At 42.1% G+C, this 20,555-nt stretch overlaps 1 protein-coding gene across 3 annotated transcripts in view; it reads right to left on the bottom strand.

Moving 5' to 3' along the window:
• The window catches only part of Orc1 (origin recognition complex, subunit 1), a 40,326-nt gene that overhangs the window by 16,100 nt on the left and 3,671 nt on the right, over positions 1-20,555 (bottom strand). The window contains exons 1-7 of one of the 3 annotated variants that reach the window (NM_011015.2): positions 20,356-20,477; positions 11,150-11,255; positions 9,154-9,278; positions 6,460-6,638; positions 4,287-4,602; positions 2,453-2,801; positions 507-608 (exon numbers count right to left, since the gene is read on the bottom strand). In NM_011015.2, coding sequence (NP_035145.2) covers positions 507-608; positions 2,453-2,801; positions 4,287-4,602; positions 6,460-6,638; positions 9,154-9,278; positions 11,150-11,244 — 1,166 coding nt within the window. In that variant the 5' untranslated portion in view covers positions 11,245-11,255; positions 20,356-20,477. Of the gene's footprint in view, positions 1-506; positions 609-2,452; positions 2,802-4,286; positions 4,603-6,459; positions 6,639-9,153; positions 9,279-11,149; positions 15,153-20,355; positions 20,478-20,555 lie in introns of those variants that run through there. The other 2 variants (XM_011240469.3, XM_030253310.1) reach the window with 2 other exon arrangements.

Raw genomic sequence — 20,555 nt, 5'->3', positions numbered from 1 at the left:
CTGAGTGATGGAGTCTAATTATTTTCTGTTATTTAGTATACAGGCCTTAATCACTGCATAAAGTGTGCTTTAGAGGTATTCCAGCCTATCCCACCACCAGGAGATATGGAATTTGTTTCATTTCTGATATAGGCATTACATATTCCACTAAATCCCTCAACAAAATATATTCCCTATTTTATTCATGAGAAAATAAGTATTAGAAATGTTCATCTTCCCAAAATTCAGCATCAGAAGCTCAAATTCAAAAAGGTCTATTAAAATCAAAATTAATGCTTTCAGGCATTCCACATTCCCGGTCTTGCTGAAACACCAGGCATGAGCCAAGGAGCCACAAGGCCAGGTCAACATTTCTAGTCCCTTTCAGACTATGACACTTGTACAAAATGCTAGGTGAAAGTGTGAGTATCAATGTACTGGCCTTCAAATAGAAGTGACATTAAGGGAGGTACAGGACGCTATCACAGAAGGGAGCAAGGTTGTTGCTTTTTAATGGGCAGTCTTACCAAAGCTGTTGCCTAATCCGCTTCAAAGTCAAGAGAGAACTCTTTCTATGGACACGAGAAGTACGGATGGGTTCTTTGTGAGTTTCTTGTTCTTTTGCCTTCCTGCAAGGTATCACATCAGAGTTATAGGAAGGCATTTCGGGAAGCAAGGATCCAAAGTATGTGCTGGAGATAGTTAGGTCTCACTGGCTTCTAGTCTTTTTATACTAACCTTGGCAAGAGTTCATCAAACTTTGCTAACAAACTTATAAAAGAGATCTTTTTTTTTTTTGGTTTTTTGAGACAGGGTTTCTCTGTATAGCCCTGGCTGTCCTGGAACTCACTTTGTAGACCAGGCTGGCCTTGAACTCAGAAATCCGCCTGCCTCTGCCTCAGCCTCCCGAGTGCTGGGATTAAAGGCGTGTGCCACCATGTGAGGCTAAGATCCAAAATTTTAACACATCATTTAAGTCAGACTTATCACACTGCTATCATAGAACAAGATGGACTAACCATCAAAAGATTTTGTCCCTTTTTTATTTGTCATGTTTACAAAGTCTCAAAGTTAGCAGAAATACACTCAGTATAAAATATGTATTGAGTAACTTATTATGAGCAAGGTGCTAGAAATTTCTACTTAAGAAAACATTGAAAATCATGCTATTTGTGGTCTGTCAAATTTTTATTATACAACATTATCTGAAGTGGAAATTTTCTTTTCTTTTCTTTTTTTTTTTTTTTTAAACAACTCAGTTGTGGCATGTAATGTCTTTCTGGAAGCTGTCTGTAAGAGGGCCCCTGATGTTTAGAAAGAACATAAATAGAATCCACATATAAATAGAATTTCAGAGGACACTCTTGCACTGCTACCCCGTGCAATGCTTGACTGGTCTTTACTTTGTAGAGAGAAACTCATTAAAGAACTTCCTGTAGTATTGCAGCTGATTCTGGCCACATCCATGACTCATGGTGCTGCTACTGATTTAGTGTTTGGTGTTTGCTATTGAAGTGGACTGACAACGAACAGTGTGATCACCCTCAAGGCACTACTTCTAAACAGATCCACAACGTCCTTTTCCCGTTAACCTTCTTTGTCCACTACCTCTGTGGTCAGTGGGCTAGAAGTGAAGGTTGAAGCATTTAGGAATCCTAAATAAAGTAGGTTTTGAAAAAAATCTAAGCTTACAATTATCTACTCAAGTGCCAAACTATAAAGCTTGTCCTAGATTTATCTTTTTTTTTTTATACTATATTTAATAGTAGATTCCAGGTTAAAAAAATAAAAATCAAAAACCAACTTGATAGAAAACAAAATGATCGGGCTGGGCATGCTAGTGCACGCCTTTAATCCCAGCACATGGGAGGCAGAGGCAGGTGGATTTCTGAGTTTGAGGCCAGCCTGGTCTACAGAGTGAGTTCCAGGACAGCCAGGGCTAGACAGAGAAATCCTGTCTCCAAAAACCAAAAAAAGAAGAGGAAAACAAAGTGATCATTAAATTGTGCCAAAGAGTCACAGGAAACACATGAAATCCAGGACTGTGAATGAAGCAGTATAGTTCCAGAAACAAGTATCAGTATTTTCAAATGACGTTGGAAAAGAAAAGCATGTCTTTCTTTTTGGAGATAATGTCACTATGTAGTTCAGGCTAACGTTGAATTCATGCTAGTCCTGCCTCTGCCTCCTGATTACAGGTGTACGCTACCACACCCAAACTCCAAGAACACATTCCCAAGGCCAGAGACATGGAGCATAACTTCCTAGAGCTCTGTTGTGAAACCTTAGGAAAGATCCTCAGTCTGGTTAGACGAGGCTAGTACGTGTCTCTCTGCAGCACTCTTTTCTCACCACATAACGTATCTCAAGTAGCTCACGATGGGGCAACGCTCCTGCATACCTCCTAACCATGACAGGGGGCAACACTCCTGCATACCCCCTAACCATGACAGGGGGCAACACTCCTGCTTACCTCCTAATGTATACTGGTGTCAGACCCCCAGAGGGCACCACTGAAGATCTCAACCCATTCCTGATAGGGCTAAGTGTGTTGTCCACACCAAGCTTTGTGGTCGTCATAGCTGGGTTCCGGGCTCTCAGAACCACACTACTTTTGGCACAAAAAGGTTGAGTTTGTCCATTTTTAACTCGAGTTTCCAAAGCTGAAGAGGGCTTGATTTCACGAGGTTTATTAGGCTTTTTAGGAGGCGAGGTGGTCTCAGAGAAGGCTGCTCTTCTTTTAGATGTTTTTTGATAATCCAAGGAGTCACACGAGCTCTTCTTTGACCACCTCGTGTTAGGCTTCCTGGTAAAACCTAAGCCTAGAGAGACAGACGTTATACCTATTAATACAAACCCCCCATCTCATGACGTTACAGAAGTAATACAATGGAAGTTATTCATTTTTGGTATTAATCCACAGTTTCCTTCTGTAGGCCAATGGCCTCTTCTTTTCTAAACGATTTTTCTATTTATAAATGTATACAACTTTTACTTATTATTTTAATATTTCTGCACTATGAATTGAACCTAGGACCTTGCTAAGCATGTGCTCCACCACTGAGCTGCATCTGCATGATCTAGAATTTGATTTCTAGGTCAGCTTTTATAAATAAATATTCAGTAATTAAGTTTTCCCAAGTCAACACTACACAGTACCCACCCCCAACGCACCAGAATTTGAAGAAATTTTATAGTACTTTACTAAAGTGTCACCAGACCCAAGTTATTTTTGGTCTTTTTAAATCCAGACTATATCTGCCAAGATAAAGGAGGGATTCCTGAAGACAATCTTTACATGTAGATCTGTTCCACACTTGCCAGGATTATGAGAATCAAGAATCACAGCCCTAGCCAGGGTTATGCCTTTAATTCCAGCACTTGGGAGGCAGTGGCAGGCAGATTTCTAAGTTCGAGGCCTGCCTGTTCTACAGAGTGAGTTCCAGGACAGCCAAGGCTATACAGAGAAACCCTGTCTCAAGCCCCCCCCCCCCAAATAAATAAATAATCACAGCCCTCCATAGATATAGCTGAACTATTAGAGAGGCAAGGTGCATATTAGGCCCTAGTAAAAAACAAAAGGTGAATGAGATTCAACCTTGATACTTCCCACAGGACGTGCTGATCTAACTGAGGGGGGTGGCAGGCAGGAATGTCTAGTCTTAAAGCAAAACAGAAACACACCCCTTTGATCTCAGCACTCAGAGGATCTCTGAGTTTGAGGACAGCCTGGTTTATAGAGTGAGATCCAGGAAAGCCAGGACTACACAGAGAAACTCTGTCTTAAAAAACAAAAAGCCGGGAGAGGGTATAGGGGACTTTTGGGATAGCATTTGAAATGTAAATGAAGAAAATAGCTAATAAAAAATTGAAAAAAAAAAAGGAGAAACAAACAAAAAGCATAGAGGAGCCATTTTGAGTTATATATATGGCATGAGACACACACAGAGCTTAAAGAGGCATCAAGTGTCAGTGTGAATCATTAACTAGAGTGGCTCTATTCACAATCATAAAAAGCTAGAAACATCCAGATGTCTTCTGTTAAGAATATAAGGTGTAGTTATTGATACAATGGAGCATTGCATAAAAAGGAAATCACCAATAGGATGATAATAGGGATAACTCCCAAATGGATGAAACTAAGAGAGACAAAAATCACATTGTGATTCCAACAATGACATCCCAGAATAAGCCAATTATAGAGGCAGCAAACATCACCAGGCAGCAACCGCTGGGGGAGGAAGAACTGGTTTATCATAAAGGGGCATAAGCACACTGAGGTAAAACTATTTTACAACCCCACTTACCATCGAGTTCCAGCGACTTCTTTGCATTGGGGATGACAATATTAGCAGGAGTCTGGTGAAATTTGGAAGTGGAATGATTTGATTTGATCCCTTTGACCTCTTGTTCTGTTGTGTTCCGGGCAGGGCTTTTTACATTCTTAATCTTGGCTTTTAAAGGTTTTTGCCACTCAGGACTATCTTCTTGTTCCCTTAATGCTGCAAGCACTTCTGGTGGCAGTGGTGCAAAGTCCTTTTTATTCCAGGATAGCTTCACAAACAGTGTCTCCTCACTTTTCTGATCCACAGGAATCACTTCTTCTGGGGCTAATGCCACTACCTGAATTTCAGAAATGAGATGAACAAGAAAATGTGAAGACTACACAGCTAAGAAAGACTATCATGGCTGCAGTGAAAACTATTTAACCTCCCATCTTTATATGAAATGAGGCAGACACTGTACAGCACACTGACTGAGAAACTGAGCATTTAAAAAGCCATGAATAGTTCAAGGATTTCGATGAAATGTAAATTATTCGTATTTTGATTTTGAGACAGTGTCTTTCTATGTAGCCCTGGCCTGCCTCCAACTTAGAGAACTGCCAGCCCCTCCCTCCTGTGGACCACCATGCCCAGCAAATTATTCTTTTTCTCTCTCATAGGCTTTACTATGAGACAGGGTCTCCTGTAAATTCTGATCCTAACTCTACTTCTTGAGTATTGGAATTCCAGGTGTGTACAACTACAGCTGTGTATTGAACCCAGGGCTTCATTTATGCTAGGCATATGGTCTACTAACTGGACTATATCCTCACCCTGCCTGGCTTCTCTTCTTCATTCTTGCTATCCTCTCAGTTCAAGCACATATTAGCCCATTCTTTGTTTCCCCACCCCACCCCCAATCTATTAATCTAGGTCAAACTCCCCAAAATGGCTCAACACAATAAACAGTTAACGGTGGTCCCACACAGCTCCAAGACCAGATGACTTAAACTCTTCTCTTCCTCTCCTCTCCCCCCTTACCTCTTCTCTGTTTGGTTTTGAGACCTCTGGCTTAGAATCTACCTGCCTTTACTTCCCAAGTTCTGGGATTAAAGGCACAAGCCGCCACCTTCCTGCCTCTTAAACTGTTCACTGCCTTCTAAGATCAGGCTCCACCTCACTTGTTGCTTGGTGTTCCCTAAATGGCCTTGCACACTAGCAGGCTGGCTTTAATGACAGTCCTGCTTATAACTCTCCGTGTTCCTTACACACCATCCTCCTCTGCCCTTCTGCTGTAGCTACTTTCTATTGCTATGATAAACACTGACCAAAGCTAACTGGTGGAGGAAAAGATTTATTTCACCTTACAGCTTGCAGTCATGGTAAAAGCCCATCACCGAGGGAACTGGAGACAGAAACTTAAGCAGAGAGCAAGGAAAAATGAATGCTGTTTTCTGCCCTTGCTTTTTTATTTTTTATGACCCAGAAGGTAGTATACTCAGTGGGCTGGGCCCTTAAGAAGGTAGCATACTCAGTGGGCTGGGCTTTTCACCTTAGTCATAATAAAATGCCCCAGAGACTTGCTCACAGACCGATTTGTTGGAGGTATTTCCAAACACCTCTCTTTATGTCAAGTTGAGAAAAGCTAAACAGCACACCTTTCAAATCTATATGTTTCAATGTCTGCATCTACCTTTCCTGCCTTCACTCATTTAGCCATGAAATAGATTTCTATAGCCAGGTCAGACCAGTCTCTGTAGGCAATTGTTAAACCAATTCCCCACCCAAAGACAAACCTCACAAGAGAGCATTATCCTGCTACTGGGATATGAAAACAGCTCTAGAAATAAGACTCAACAGGTCACCCCCTGAATCAAAAAATCTTGGAACACAGGCGTGCCTTTAGCAATCAGCACTCTCTGTACTGAGTAATTTAAGGTGAAGTCCTCACTATGTACTCAGCCTTACAATGTTCTGTGCTCATATCATTTCTCACTAAGGCACATTTTCTAATTCCTGCTCTTCTTTCTGGTCATAATCCCAATGTTGCTTCCTCTAGAAAGCCCAGAGCATTATGTTCTATGCTGTCAGTATCTGTGTGCTGGGGCAAGCAGCCAAACAGATAATTAGAACAGAATTCAAATTAGAACTAGTAATATTTCTGAAGCCATGCAGTGTGGGTGCTAAAGATAGAAGCAGGATTTAAGGCACGAACCTGAACAGGGCCAATGATGGTCTCCACATTAATCTTGTTATCCCAGTCAGAACAGTCATACCAGAATATCTCCTGTGCAGGAGGACTGCGGCCTAACAAGTGCCTTTTAGAGACAGGAATCTCAAGGAATCTGACAAACCACTGTACTCGTGCACATTTCTTGGGAGGAACTTCAGCTCCTAGGAGGATTGGGGAGGGCGGGAAGATTAAATAGTAAGGCAAACAATACAGCACTGAATATTGCCTACGTGTCAAACACTACACAACAGATATACTTACTCCTGATAAACTCTACAAAGCATGTACTATACCTATCTATCTCCTTACAGAGTAAGAAACCAAGTTTCAAGGACCTAATATTATTTGTCAATGACCAAAGAACCAATCAGCAGCAAAATGACTCCACAAACACTTTTTAGGTTGCTCCACTTTCCTTTATTTTTGGCTTTTAGAGGCAGGGTTATGTAGTCCAGGCTGTCCTAGAATTGGCTTTGTAGATCAGGATGGCCTCAAACTCACAGAGATCCAACCGCCTCTGCCTCCAGAGTGCCGGGATTAAAGGCGTGTGCCACAGGCCTGGAGTTGCTCCATTTTTAAAAAAAAAAAATTTATTTTTATTTGATATGCATGAGTGTTTTGACTGAATGCATATATGACCATATGTACATGCAGTATCCGCGGAGGCTAAAAAGGGGACTCAGCTCCTCTGGAGTTGGAGTTGTAGACACGGGTACTAGGAAATAGCCCTGGGTCCCCTACTGTGTAGTAAGTGTTCCCAGGTACTGAGCTCCCTTTCCAGCCCCGGGCTCTACTCCTTTATGATGTTTATCAGTACACAGGGCATTTCCAAAGGGATGGAAAACAAGTTACTGGGGCTGGAGAGATAGATGGCTCAGTGGTAAAGAGCACTGGCTGCTCTTCTAGCGGTCCTTAGTTCAATTCCCAGCAACCACATGATAGCTCACAACCACCTGTAATGGGATCCAGTGTCCTCTTCTGGTGTGTCTGGAGACACCGACAGTGTAATACATAAAATAAAAAAATTTTTTAAAAAAGAAAAAAAAGGAAATCAAGTTGCCATAACTGCTTACAATACAAGTTAATGATTATTAAGAAGGCCACCAGTTAGGTATGGTAGTTTATACTTATAACGCCAGCACTTGGTAAACAAGGGCAGGACTATCACAACTTAAAGGAATAGAGTTCAGCTTGGGGTACCTGAGACTTAAATCTGAAAAAATACTGGGATACTAAGAAGATTTAACAAGTAAGGGTACCCGGAGCCAACCCTGACAACCTAGGTTTACTTCCTGGAACCCACTCGGTAGGAGGGGAGAAACAACTCCCACAGCATCCTGATTTCTCTCATGCAGACTATAATGAACTTGAACACACACACACACACACACACACACACACTAAAGGAGATAAATAAATATAAAGACAAAATTCAAGTCCGTGTGAGATGGCAACCAATAACTACCATGATTTCTGGAAACACAGCTTTACTCTTATAACTTACCACTATGTTAATATACCAAAACCAAAAGGATATATTCTCAACAGTGTGATCATGGGCCTCGGTCCTTAACTCTGTAGCGATACTAAGTCATCAATTGAAGTTCTACACAAGGGCTCTTAAGTCTTAGACCAAGCTCACACTTCTGCAGTGCTCCCTCTCTAGTAGATAACAGCTTGATAAAGTTTCTCTCCACGCTTGTCAGGCATTCCTCCCTCCCTCCCATCTGTGTTAAGTAAAAGTCTCTTTACTGTTCTTCCTTGTCCCACTTAGGCATATGAACTTCCACAGGACTCTGACAACTATATCCCTAGGGAGAGATGGCTTTATACAGTTTCAAGTTGCTCCCTTGCTTCTTTTGTTGTTGTTGCTTTTGGAGGGGAGGTTTCTCTGTGTAGCCCTCTTGCTTCTTGCTCTTCTCTCTGGAGTTCTGGCCTGTTCCCACCTTCCCAGACACGGAAGTAGCTGTGAGTACCATCTCACTCACTAGGCAGGTCCTGAATCTGAGCCTACCCAGCCTCTAATGAAGAGCACCATTTTTTTCTAGCATGTCAAACTTTGTATAAAAGTCCCTGTGAGGTAATCATCAAAAGTGTTTTTTTTTTCCTTCTGTCTGAACAGGAATTGTTACACCTTTCTAATACAATTTGCTTCCTCTCTACTTGTAAAGAAATCATACTTGAAAAATTTCATAGTAACTTTCTCATATTAAGAAACACATAACACCCGGGCATGGTGGCGCACGCCTTTAATCCCAGCACTTGGGAGGCAGAGGCAGGCGGATTTCTGAGTTCTAGGCCAGCCTGGTCTACAGAGTGAGTTCCAGGACAGCCAGGGCTATACAGAGAAACCCTGTCTCAAAAAACCAAAAAAAAAAAAAAAAAAAAAAAAAAAACCCACACACATAACTAGTAGTACGAATCACCAGTTTTCCTAATGTCTTTCAAAATTCCTACCCCCAAATGCTGTACTCTAGAAGAACATTCTTGCCCCTAAAAATAATGGAAAGGCTAAATTCTAGTCGGAGAAAGGAACGGCCAATGCTTACACGATCCACCTCATCGTCCATGCTGTTCTGCAAGTGTCTGTGACTAGAGAACTCAGCAGTCTCCCCTCATGCATACTTTGCAATCATGCCCCATAAGATAAGGCTCCCATTTCAGGCCCAAACTCACCATTTTGAAATAATTCAATCAGTTTAGCCACATAGGGCTTTTTATTATCTTCCCCCTGAATCAATACAAACTGTCCAACCTTGATGTGAATCTCAGAACCATCATTGATTTTCATACAAATTTCTCTAGAAAGTAACAAACACGGTAATTAAAGTGGGAAAAGATTTTTAAAACTTGATACTACAGACAACATTCTTTTAAAGGACATGCCTGTCCAGCTCCCTCTTTCAATTCTTTGAGACTGAATTTTTATTTCATGCGATGAGTTCTTGCTTGAATGCTTGCCTATGCACCTCATCCATGTGTAGTGCCCATGAGGCCCTGGATTCCCCAGAACTCAAGTTTACAGAAAGCTGAGTCATAGTATATGTGGGAGAATCAAACCTGAATTCTCTGAAAGATCAGCCAGCGCCCACAACCACTGAGCCATTTCTCAAATTCAAAGATGTTCTTACACTAGAAATTCCTCTAAATGGTTTCTCTTAGCTCTCCACTTATCTCACTAGGAAAACAATGCACCCAGTCAAAGTACACAAAATGGGCTCAATGAACTGTTTTTAGCATAAATGATTAATTTAGATGCCTTCCTATACTTCTTAACTACCCCAGTTATTGACAAGAACAAGAAAGGCTTCCTCCAAGGGGCTGGAAAACTGGCTAATATCAAAACTGCTAAGGAGTGAGGAGCTGGCTCAGTGGATGAAGCACTTGCTGAGCAAGCAAGCACAAGGACTAGAGTTCAGTTTCCCAGCATGCACATAAAAAGCCAGGCAAGGGTGGCAGCCACAGAGACAGAGACAGAGAGAGAGAGAGACAGAGAGAGAGAGAGAGAGAGAGAGTGTGTGTGTGTGTATGTGTTTGTGTGTCCAGCACTTGGGAAGCAAATCAAGGAATCCCCCAGACAGCTGAGCTCTGGGTTCAGCAAAAGGGACCTGCAACAACAGACAGAGTGTAGGGCCTCCATAAGGATCAGGGATCTTCATGGAAGAGGGGACAGACAAGAAGATTCTAAGAGCTAGAGGTGGTTGATAATAACATCAAGAAAAAGTGTTTTCCAGACACAACAGGGCAGGTGCACATATGAACTCAAGGCAATTGTGACAGCATGCTCAAGACTTTCACAAGCTCCAGCCAGACAAAAAAATCCTAGCACAGAGAGAAGGGCACAAAACCCTACCTGGAGCTCAATAGCTACTGTCATCTGATAGCTAGGAGAGGGCGAGTCAGTTTTCTTTAATAAACTGACCCCTATAGGGCAGGCCCACTCCCAAGACACACAATACAAATTTAAGTCATCTGGTAAAGGGAAAAAAAAAAGGAAAGAAATCTCAAAGTTGGGTAGAAAGGGATGAGATAGGAGAGTAGTGATGGGAAGAATAGGGAGGACAATGAAGGAGCAGAACACAGAATGAAATTCTCAAAGGATTAAAATAGTGCAATAAACAAGTAGAGGGCAATCAAAGAAGCACTCCATTTTCATCAGCTTCGGGCCTGCAGTGAGCACACACACCTCATACATATACCCACACAAGCACAAGGTTCAGAAGGACACAGGACCAACATCTCTTTTTATCTTTTAAGTTTCAAATTCACCCTAAGTAGATGACATTATGGTATACATCAGATTTTACTTACAAGCCACAACAGATGTTTCTGCATCACAAAAACGTCTTAACAAAATATCGGATCTATCTATTGTCCCTCAAACCTCAAACCACAGTGAACAGAACAGTTTAAATACAAACTATTAACAGTTTAGCCTGAGAGGCTACATTTTGCATTCCAACTTCACTACTGGGGGCTGGTAAAATGGCTCAGTGGGTAAGAGCACTGACTGCTCCTCCAAAGGTCCCGAGTTCAAATCTCAGCAACCACATGGTGGCTCACAACCACCCCATAATGAGATCTGACACACTCTTCTGGTGCGTCCGAAGTCAGCTACAGTGTACTTATGTATAATAGTAAATAAATCTTAAAAAAGAGCTTCACTACTTACCTGTACATTTGTTGGAACTGTTTTCGATTCGGCAATGGCCTGCCAACCCATGAGAAAGTTTGTCTGGTCTTCTGCCTTGTGAGGTAGGATGGCATGGTCTGATGGGCTGTAAGATACAGTCAGTTCCTGCCTTAATGGAGTTCAGCATTCTCCCCTTAATACCTCTGCCCACTACCACACATTTAAACCGATAACATTTATTTTTTTATCTTTTTGTTTGTTCTTCAAAACAGTGTCTCTTTTACACAGCCCTGGTTGTCCTGGAACTCACTATGTAGACCAGGCTGGTCTCCAACTCAGGGATTCCCCTGCTTCTGCCGCCTAAGTGTTGGGATTAAAGGCGCGGGCCACCTCGCCTAGCTCAGTAACACTGAAAAAGTCAATCTTGTTGGAAATCAAATACAGGTGATTTAGTATATTTTATATAGAGGCTCAATATGTAAAGAAAATAAATTATAAATGCCTACAAAGTCTTACTACTAGGCAGGTGGTGGTGGTGGTACACACCCTTAATCCCAGCACTCGGGAGCGGGAGGCAGGTAGATTTCTGTGAATTTGAGGCCAGCCTGGTCTACAGTGTTCCAGGATAGCCAGGGGCTACACCAAGAAACACACACACACACACACACACACACACAGAGAGAGAGAGAGACAGAGAGAGAGAGAGAGAGAGAGAGAGAGAAAACACTTACTACAAACAAAGCACAATTGTGAACAAATGTCCAAGTGACATCTCTTCAGCTAGGGTAAAATATAGCATAGTAAAGAACTGTTGGAAGCCAACTCTTAGCAGAATCTTGAGCTATTTACTCACTGACGAGAGACTTGTTTTCTTAGCATGATGTTTTTGCAAGAAGCCCACTACAGCTGAACACACTCTGATAACATCTTGTTTTTCTCCTATGCATCCTGGATCTGTGGTTAAGTGTCTCCAGCTGCACTCCCTAGAGAGTGTGTATGTATGTATGTATGTATGTATGTGTGTGTGTGTATGTATGTATGTGTGTATATATATATACACACCCATAGTTACCTTTCAATAAAAGAGACTTGAGCAGATAGCCTGTGTTGTCTCCATTCTTCGCCACAACTCTTGCCCCACAACCCCACTCGCTCTTGCAGACCCCATTGACTGTGGACCGGGTCAAAGAACAACTATGGTGCAAAGAGCCTAAAGGAACGGCTGGATATTAGAGTCAAGTCTTATGATTGAGGGAGTAGATCTTTCTAAGGATTTTTGAGCTGAATATATTGAGTAATCAGCAGACATTGATAACATGGACTCCAATGAGGGGTTACCAGGGATAGTGGCATAAGTCTATAAAAGCAGCACTTGAGGGAGTAGTGATGAACTTTATTAAACGTGCCATCCCACTCAGATCGGCAATATGTTTTTGTACACAGGGTAGAATCTATTTGTATTATTTTACGTGCTGATTTCTCTATCCCAGTATCTGGTTTCAGTCTGGACATAGTTTTGTTATGTTTATTCTCAGAAGCTCCTATCTCAAGTTTGTATATAAATATTGCTTCTCATTCATTCTACATTGGCAATGAAAGTCAATGAGCCAATACAGAGCTTTAGAGGATAGAGTGGAACTTCCAATTCTAGGAGGAGTAGAAAAAAAAACAGGAAGGAAGGAAGGAAGGCAGGCAGGCAGGCAGGCAGGCAGGAAGGAGCAACCCACAAGGAGAGGTCAAGGAAGCAACAGGAGAACTGGAAGAAAAAAGTACAAAAAAATAAAAAATGCAAGTAATATGTGAATATTGTCTGGGAGGAAACCGAGCTAGCTTGGAGGTTCAGAATGGAAGAACTGCTCAGTATTTGGCTCAAGGCAATTTTAATAAGTCTTAGTCTTTTAGTGTGGTTATTTGGGAACTAGTTGGTTAAGGAACTGTTACACCTGTACTAGTTTTATGAATCTATATTAACATAATAATCATTTTACAGAATAAAGACCTAGCTCAGTTAGTGAAGTGTCATGTAAGCAAGCACAAGTGTCCCGCCCAGCAGGACCCAGTAATTCGTGGGTGTGAGGGTGACTGCAAACCTGAAGAGAAATGAGCGAGAAACAGAAGTGAGACCAAGTAAAGAGTTGTCAAGGTCTCAGTTTATTAGGCCGAAACGCCAGGTTTTAAGCACACAGCAAGGGAAACAGGGAGGGGTTGAGGGGGAATTAACTAAGAACAAAGAAGTGGGCATCTGGGGACCTGAAGGCTGAATTCAGACTGCAGGCAGGAGGCACTGAGTCTTATCTCCGGGGTGTAGATTCCTCCTTAACAGCCTTGGGTGTCAGGCTGGGCTCAGCACATAACTCATGTCCTTAGAAGTCTTGGGAGTCAGGAAGAGATAAGGAAGAGGTGACTATAATTCAGCTTTTAGGGTCTCTGGTGCTAGGAAGGGATAGGGAGGAGGAGGTGATGACCCGCTCCTTAGCACAAGGCCATTTGGCTTATTAGGATGGGAAGCTGTGAAAGGCTTACTTTCTCACGGTATGGTTTCCAACACACAAGGACCTAAGTTTATTTCTCAGAAAGTACATGAAGAACCTAGGCATGGTGGGATGCTCTTGTTATCCTACTGCAGGGAAAACAGAGACAGGTGACTCTCTGGGACTTGCTGACAAGCCAGGCTAACCTACTTGGCAAGTTCCAGGCCAATAAAAGAAACAATCTTTAAAAACAAACAAAACTATACAGAGAAACCCTGTCTCGAAAAAACAAAAAAACAAACAAAACAAACAAACAAACAAAAACAAAACAAACAAAAAAAAAAACCTAAGTAACAGCTCCTGAGGAATGGACCTCATATGTACATAGAAATATACCCATACAAAATCAGTAGCTAACTAGACTTGCTTTGGCAGAATAGTTTTCTTTGCATCTGATAGACCCAGATCTGAATACTGTGAATAGGTGAAAAGAAATGCTGGTATTAAAGTATAAGGTTGAGAGTTGGCTCAGCACTTACCAGCACCAAGTTTAGCTCCCAAGCACCTACATACATGGAGGCTCACAATGTCTGTAACTCCACTTCTAAGGGATTTCATGCTCCCTTCTAACCTCAAAAGCAGGTAATGATAGGTACACGTATATACACACTGGCAGTCATACATTAAATAAATCTCTAAGGCACATTTGGTTTTAGTGATAGAAAACTGGAAAAGAACTGAAAAGTCTAATATGATTCTCTACAATGGATTTAGACATTATAATCTCTTGGTACTGATAAGAATATCAGCCATGCCAATCTTAGAATTAAGTAATTAGTACTAAGCTTTTAATCAAAATGTGATGCTTCTCTTACAGGGTTAACAATACTCTGAATTACTAATCAGAACAAAGGCTTCTTGGAAAAAAGAATTGTAAAAGCTGTAGAAATCCAAATTAAACAAATGGATTTCCTCAAATTCTATGGCATCGTATCTTATATAATGTTCAGAAACACTTGGTCCCTAAAATTTCTCTGTTTTAAAAAAAGTATCTAAAAAACTCCAATAGTGAAATGAAGACTGGGTTATTAGGGAGTCTGGCCCTGGTCCCTTCTTCCTGTGAAGAACCAGCTTTCCCCTTTATTTATACTTTGAATGAAGTTTAGCTTGGCAAAAATCTCAGGAGTTGGGCAGGGAAAAGAGATACATGAGTGACAGCCATGAAACTTCAGCATTTGTGAGGCAGAGACAAATACAAATCTGTTGAGTTCCAGTCCTGCCCTGTCTACATGGCAAATGCCAGGTTAGCTAGGACTACACATAGCAAGACCTTGACTCAAAAACAACAAACCAACAGGTGCAAATGATCATGCTATGATTGTGTAGAGTATAATTTGAACACATTCCCAATGTCACTAATGGGTACTGCTCTGGCAGCACTACTAACATGAATCTTAATCAAATACAAGGTAGACCTAAACAAAGAGCTAAGAAGCCAGGCCTAGTGGCATAGGGCATAATCCCAATTATGAGGATCTTATACCCACACCCACAGTGACACACCCATTCCAACCAGGTCACACCTATTCCAACAAGGCCACACCTTCAGATGGTGCCACTCCCTGGTCCAAGGATAGACAAACCATCACATTCCACTCCCTGGTCCCCATAGACTTGTTCAAAAATATGAGTCTATAGGGGCCATACTTAAACATAGCATAATGCAAAATGCATTTAGTCCAACTTTCAAAGTCCTCATAGTCTATAGCAGTCACAACAATGTTAAAAGTCCAAAGTTCAAGGTCTCTTCTGAGATTCATTCAATTTAATTAACTGTAATCCCCAAAGCAAGGCAGGAAACCAGCTGAGCAAACTCCAAACTCTGCATCTCCATGGCTGATGTCAAAGCGGTCTTCAGATCTCCACTCCTTTTTCATCTTTGTTGACTGCAACAAACTGCTTTCTCCTGGGCTGGTTCCACTCCCTGTTAGCAGCTTTCCTCAGCATGTATGCCATGGCTCTGGCATCTTTAACATCTTTGAGTCTCCAAGGCAATTTCAATGTTACAGCTTCTTGTTTCAGTGTCTGGGATTCTACTTCATCTTTTAGACTCCTCCTAAGGGCTGGCATCACTTCTCCAGCTCTGCCCTCTGTAGCACTCTAAGCTCAGGTTGATCCATTCCACTATGGCTGCAGTTCTTGGTGATCACTCCATGGTACTGACATCTCCAATACACTGGGGTGTTCCACTCCAACTAAGCTTCACCAATAGCCTCCTTTGCATGACCCCTTCAGTCCTGGGCCATTAACTACAGCTCCTCAGCTGTAGTTTGGATACACCTTCTCCAGTGGCCTCCAAGACCTCTCACAGTGCCAAGCCTCAGCTGTTCTTCATGACATCTTCATGCTTTCAAAACCAGTACCACCTGGGTGATTCTTACACATTACCAAGTCCAGCTGTAGCACGAGGTACAACCTTGGCTATCTCTGGAACACAGCTTCTTTGTGCTCCCAGAAAACAATTCCCATAAGATTTCACCTCAGTGATGCTGGTCTATTCTTAATCACCGCTAATTCCTTAGCTCCAGCTAACCAGCATCAATCAAGTAGTTCCTTCCATTCTTAACTCTAGAGCCAGAGCCACATGGCTGAAGCTGCCAAGTTCTGCTGCTTACAGGATCTAGAACATGATCCCCTTGTACTATTACATTAACACTGGCTTTATGTTTTCTAAATGCTTCACTGCCTAAGCTTGGCTATCCTGGTTCTTTTTTTTTTTTTTTTTAAAGATTTATTTATTATTATATGTAAGTACACTGTAGCTGTCTTCAGACACACCAGAAGAGGGAGTCAGATTTTCTTACGGATGGTTGTGAGCCACCATGTGGTTGCTGGGATTTGAACTCTGGACCTTAGGAAGAGCAGTTGAGTGCTCTTACCCACTGAGCCATCTCACCAGCTCCGGCTATCCTGGTTCTTGCTCTGTAGATTGACCTTGAATGCAGAGATCAGCATGTGATTAAAGGTGTGTACCACCATGCCTGGATCTAATTAAGCTGGGTAGAACCTTGCCCCAAGGTCCCACTCCCTTAATCTGTTATCTCCTAGAACACAAGATTTTGCTCCATTTCACTTCCTGGTACTCCTTCAATACTCGAACCATATATTTTATATTTTGCCTTTCTAAGCTTGCTATGCTTGTTCAAACTTCTCTATGTGAGACTTAACCAGAGAACAAAGTCTCTGCTGGGCTTTTTTGAACCTTCCTTTGTCAATGCAATTAATCCAAGTCTCTTCACCTTTGCCTCAGGCAGACTTTTCAGACAAGGGTTAAAAAGTAGCCACATTCTTCACCAAAATACCACAAAAACAGTCTTTATGCCACATACTGAAATTCTTCTCCTTTGAAATCTCTTGGGCCAGGTTAACACAGTTCAAATTACTCCCAGCAGCAAAGTCTTCCATATTCCTACTAGGATGACACATTAAGTCTCATTTAAAGCATTCCACCGAGTTCCAAATCCAAAGTCCAAAAATCTATATTCTTTCAAATAAAATCATGGTCAGGCCTATCACAGCAATACCCCACTCCTGGTACCAACTTCTGTATTAGTCAGGGTTTTACTGCTGTGAACAGACACCATGACCAAGGCAAGTCTTATAAAAACAACATTTAATTGGGGCTGGCTTACATGTTCAGAGGTACAGTCCATTATCATCAAGGTGGGAGCATGTCAGTATCCAGGCAGGCATGGCGCAGGAGGAGCTGAGAGTTCTATGTCTTCATCCAAAGGCTGCTAGTGGAAGACTGACTTCCAGGCAACTAGGGTGAGGATCTTATACCCACACCCACAGTGACACACCCATTCTAACCAGGTCACACCCATTCCAACAAGGCCACACCTTCAGATGGTACCACTCCCTGATCCAAGGATAGACAAACCATCACAAACATATATTCTTTTTATTCACTGATGCAACACACAATTGTAAGAAATAAATCTTGTAACTTGCCCCAACTTTCCACAATGAAAACAAATGTCTCTAAAATAAAAAGCACAGACTCAAGCAAATTGTAGTACTCAGTAAGTATTCATTTAAATAAAATGGGAATATCAACTGAATGATTTATCTGTAGCAAATTCCTATTTTCCATCAAAGCTTCTATAATCCTCAAATAATCTAACTTTAAGATAAATGGTGTTTAAAGGGCATTTAAAGTCGTAAAGATACTAGGCATGATGGTGCTCAATCCCAGAAGTTGAGAAACAGAGGTAGGCAAATCTGAGTTCAAGTCCAGCCTGGTCTATATAGAGTTCTATGGCAGCCAGGGTGACACACTGAAACCCTCTCTCAAAATTAAAACAACAACAAAAACCTTATATAGTCATTTTTGGAAACTAAAAAAACTTTCATACAAATTCTTGGATGTATGCCCACTCTATGACTCGGTAATTCGTATACCTATCAGAAAAGACATGAACCAAAGTGTTCCCATTAGTAGTATAGAACAACAAAATTAATCAAACTATTAAAAAACTTGCACTGTTGTAGCTTGGAATTGTATTTTCCCAAAGGTCACCTGATAAAAGCCAGGGCTGCCATGTGATAGGCTTTTGGGAACTGATTGGCTCACAGAGTATCTGACCTCTTCAATGGATTAAAGGTTCACAAATTGATGGGCTACTTGGGAGATGATAGAAATTTTGAAATCTCTTAAAATCAAGGAAACAGGCGTTAGAGAGATGGCCCAATGGTAAGAGTACCTGTTGCCCTTGTAGAGAACCTGAGCACCCACACAGCAGCTTAAAACCAACTTTAACTACAGTTCCAAGGAATAGGACACCTCCTTCTGGCCTCTGGAGACACCAGGCACATACTTCATATATAGCCACATACATGACTTAGGTAAAAGGAGTAGATCCTTAGGGACAAGCCTTTGGGGTGCCCTTATCTTGTCCTAACATGACCCTAGACAGAAATATCTGAAATTGTAAGCCAAAGTAAATCTATCTTCCTTGTTTTTTTTTTCAAGTACTGTGTCATAGCAACAGAAAGTTGGCAAACACATGCACACAAAATGTAGGATTCCTCACAAAATGAAAAGATGACAAGTTAGATGCCTACAGTACAAAAGGCCTGCTACCTGCTGTCCTTAGGACTTCTTTCCAGAAATCCTAATTATTCATCAACTTTCCACTGAGGAATGACACTCATATAAAAGCATGTTGAAATGCTAATACACAGCTCAATCAACTACTCTTCCACACACCCCCAACCCCCCCCCTCCATCAGCAAAATGATTTTGATTATCAGCAAAAATGGTGAATGGACTGGGGAGCCAGGAGGATTGGTTTGGCAAAGAGAAGAGTTTGACTTCTAGCGATATCCATGGAAGGACACCACAAGTCTGAACCCAGTACAGGAACCATACCCAATGCAAAAACATAAAAGGAACCTTAATAAAAGTTAAGCCCAAACTCTTGACACATGTACCTCATTTAAATCTTTAAAGTAACCCCAGAACAATGTAAATTCATAGAAGATGCTCAATAATAAATATTTGCTAATGAAAGGGAGATGTTATCTTTGTACAAGTTAAGTCTGAACAGTCAGATACCAATAAGCTACCTTACCTTATGTATCATCGTATCACCTGTGAAAATAGTATTTACTTCTGGCAGCTTATTATATACAGTAATATATACAGCTTCCCAATCAGAGTGGCAGGTCCACCGGACCCATTTCCTAATCCACAAAATGGAAAAATAGTATCTCTTTTTATTCAACCAATATTATTTGAGGCCTGTGTGCTAAGCACTGTTCTAAGATAATCAGACTAAGAGAAAATACGGTATGATAAACCAATGCCCATCCTACTGTAGCCAACTATTGAAACAATGGATTCCAAGAAGTTTGACTTGTCCCCAGAACTTCATCCTGAAGCCAGAGGAACAACTTGTCTATAGGAAGGATTAGCAACAACAGTCTGGAGGAGCCTCTCAGGAGAGGGGGCTGAGATGTGTGTCTATAAGTGTTCCAGGACAAACGGGGCTACAGAGAGAAACTCTGTTTTGAACCCCCCTCCCGCACCTTCCCCAATCTAATTCTGAAAAAACAGGGTGTGGTGGTGCATGCCATTAATTCTAGGGCCTGAGGCAGAGGCAGTCTCTAAATTCGAGACCAGCCTGGTTCTGAGCAAGCTACAGGACAGCCGGCTCTACACAGAAAAATGTCTAAAAACCATTACAGTAGAAAATAATTACGATTATTCGACTTCTATGGAAAACTAAAAAGACCTCGTGACAGGAATCTCACAGCTCAAAGCTTAGAACTCCCAATTTCTCCAATTGTTAAGAGAAGGCTAGACCCAAGAAAGTAGAATACGAGCCATTAGATGTTTTCTCCAGTGATTGGAGATGAAAGCTCACTTAAGGGCAAGCCATGTGGAGAGGAGACGCCAAAGTCCCAGAAAGTGACTTAGAGAAAGTCTGTCTCTGGGCGGAATCACCAGTAAAGCGGAGAGCAACACCAGCTCCGCGGTTCCAGAGGAAAGGTTGCGAGTGCTTTTCAGAAGCAGTGCACGCGGAGAGCCAAAGCCTTAGGCTCCCCACCGAGGGCCGGCGCCACCCGCTTCTCCGAGGTCTCCTTCAGTGCAGGAAGTGTTCCTGGAGCTCCGGGGAGGCGAGAAGGTTTACAGGCTTGCGAGCGGTGCCGGCACCGACGGCCCTAGGTGCACGTGTATGCAGTCCGTGGACAACGACCCGCACTCACCTCGCCGACGCTTTGCAGTCCAGGCACTGGAGTAGCTGGGGGACGCTCGCTCGTCCAGGTCTGGCTCCTCCGGGAGACCACGGCTACAACACGTAGTCCCAGCTCTCAGCTGACTAAGAACTGAAGGCACAGGAGAAAACTTTTCGCGCCACTAACCGAAACCCCGCCCACAGTGTGATTCTGATTGGCGTTTCGGACAC

This window comes from Mus musculus, chromosome 4 (genome assembly GCF_000001635.26).
Source record: "Mus musculus strain C57BL/6J chromosome 4, GRCm38.p6 C57BL/6J".
Classification (NCBI taxonomy): Eukaryota; Metazoa; Chordata; class Mammalia; order Rodentia; family Muridae; genus Mus; species Mus musculus.
This window is presented reverse-complemented; position numbering and strand designations above follow the sequence as displayed.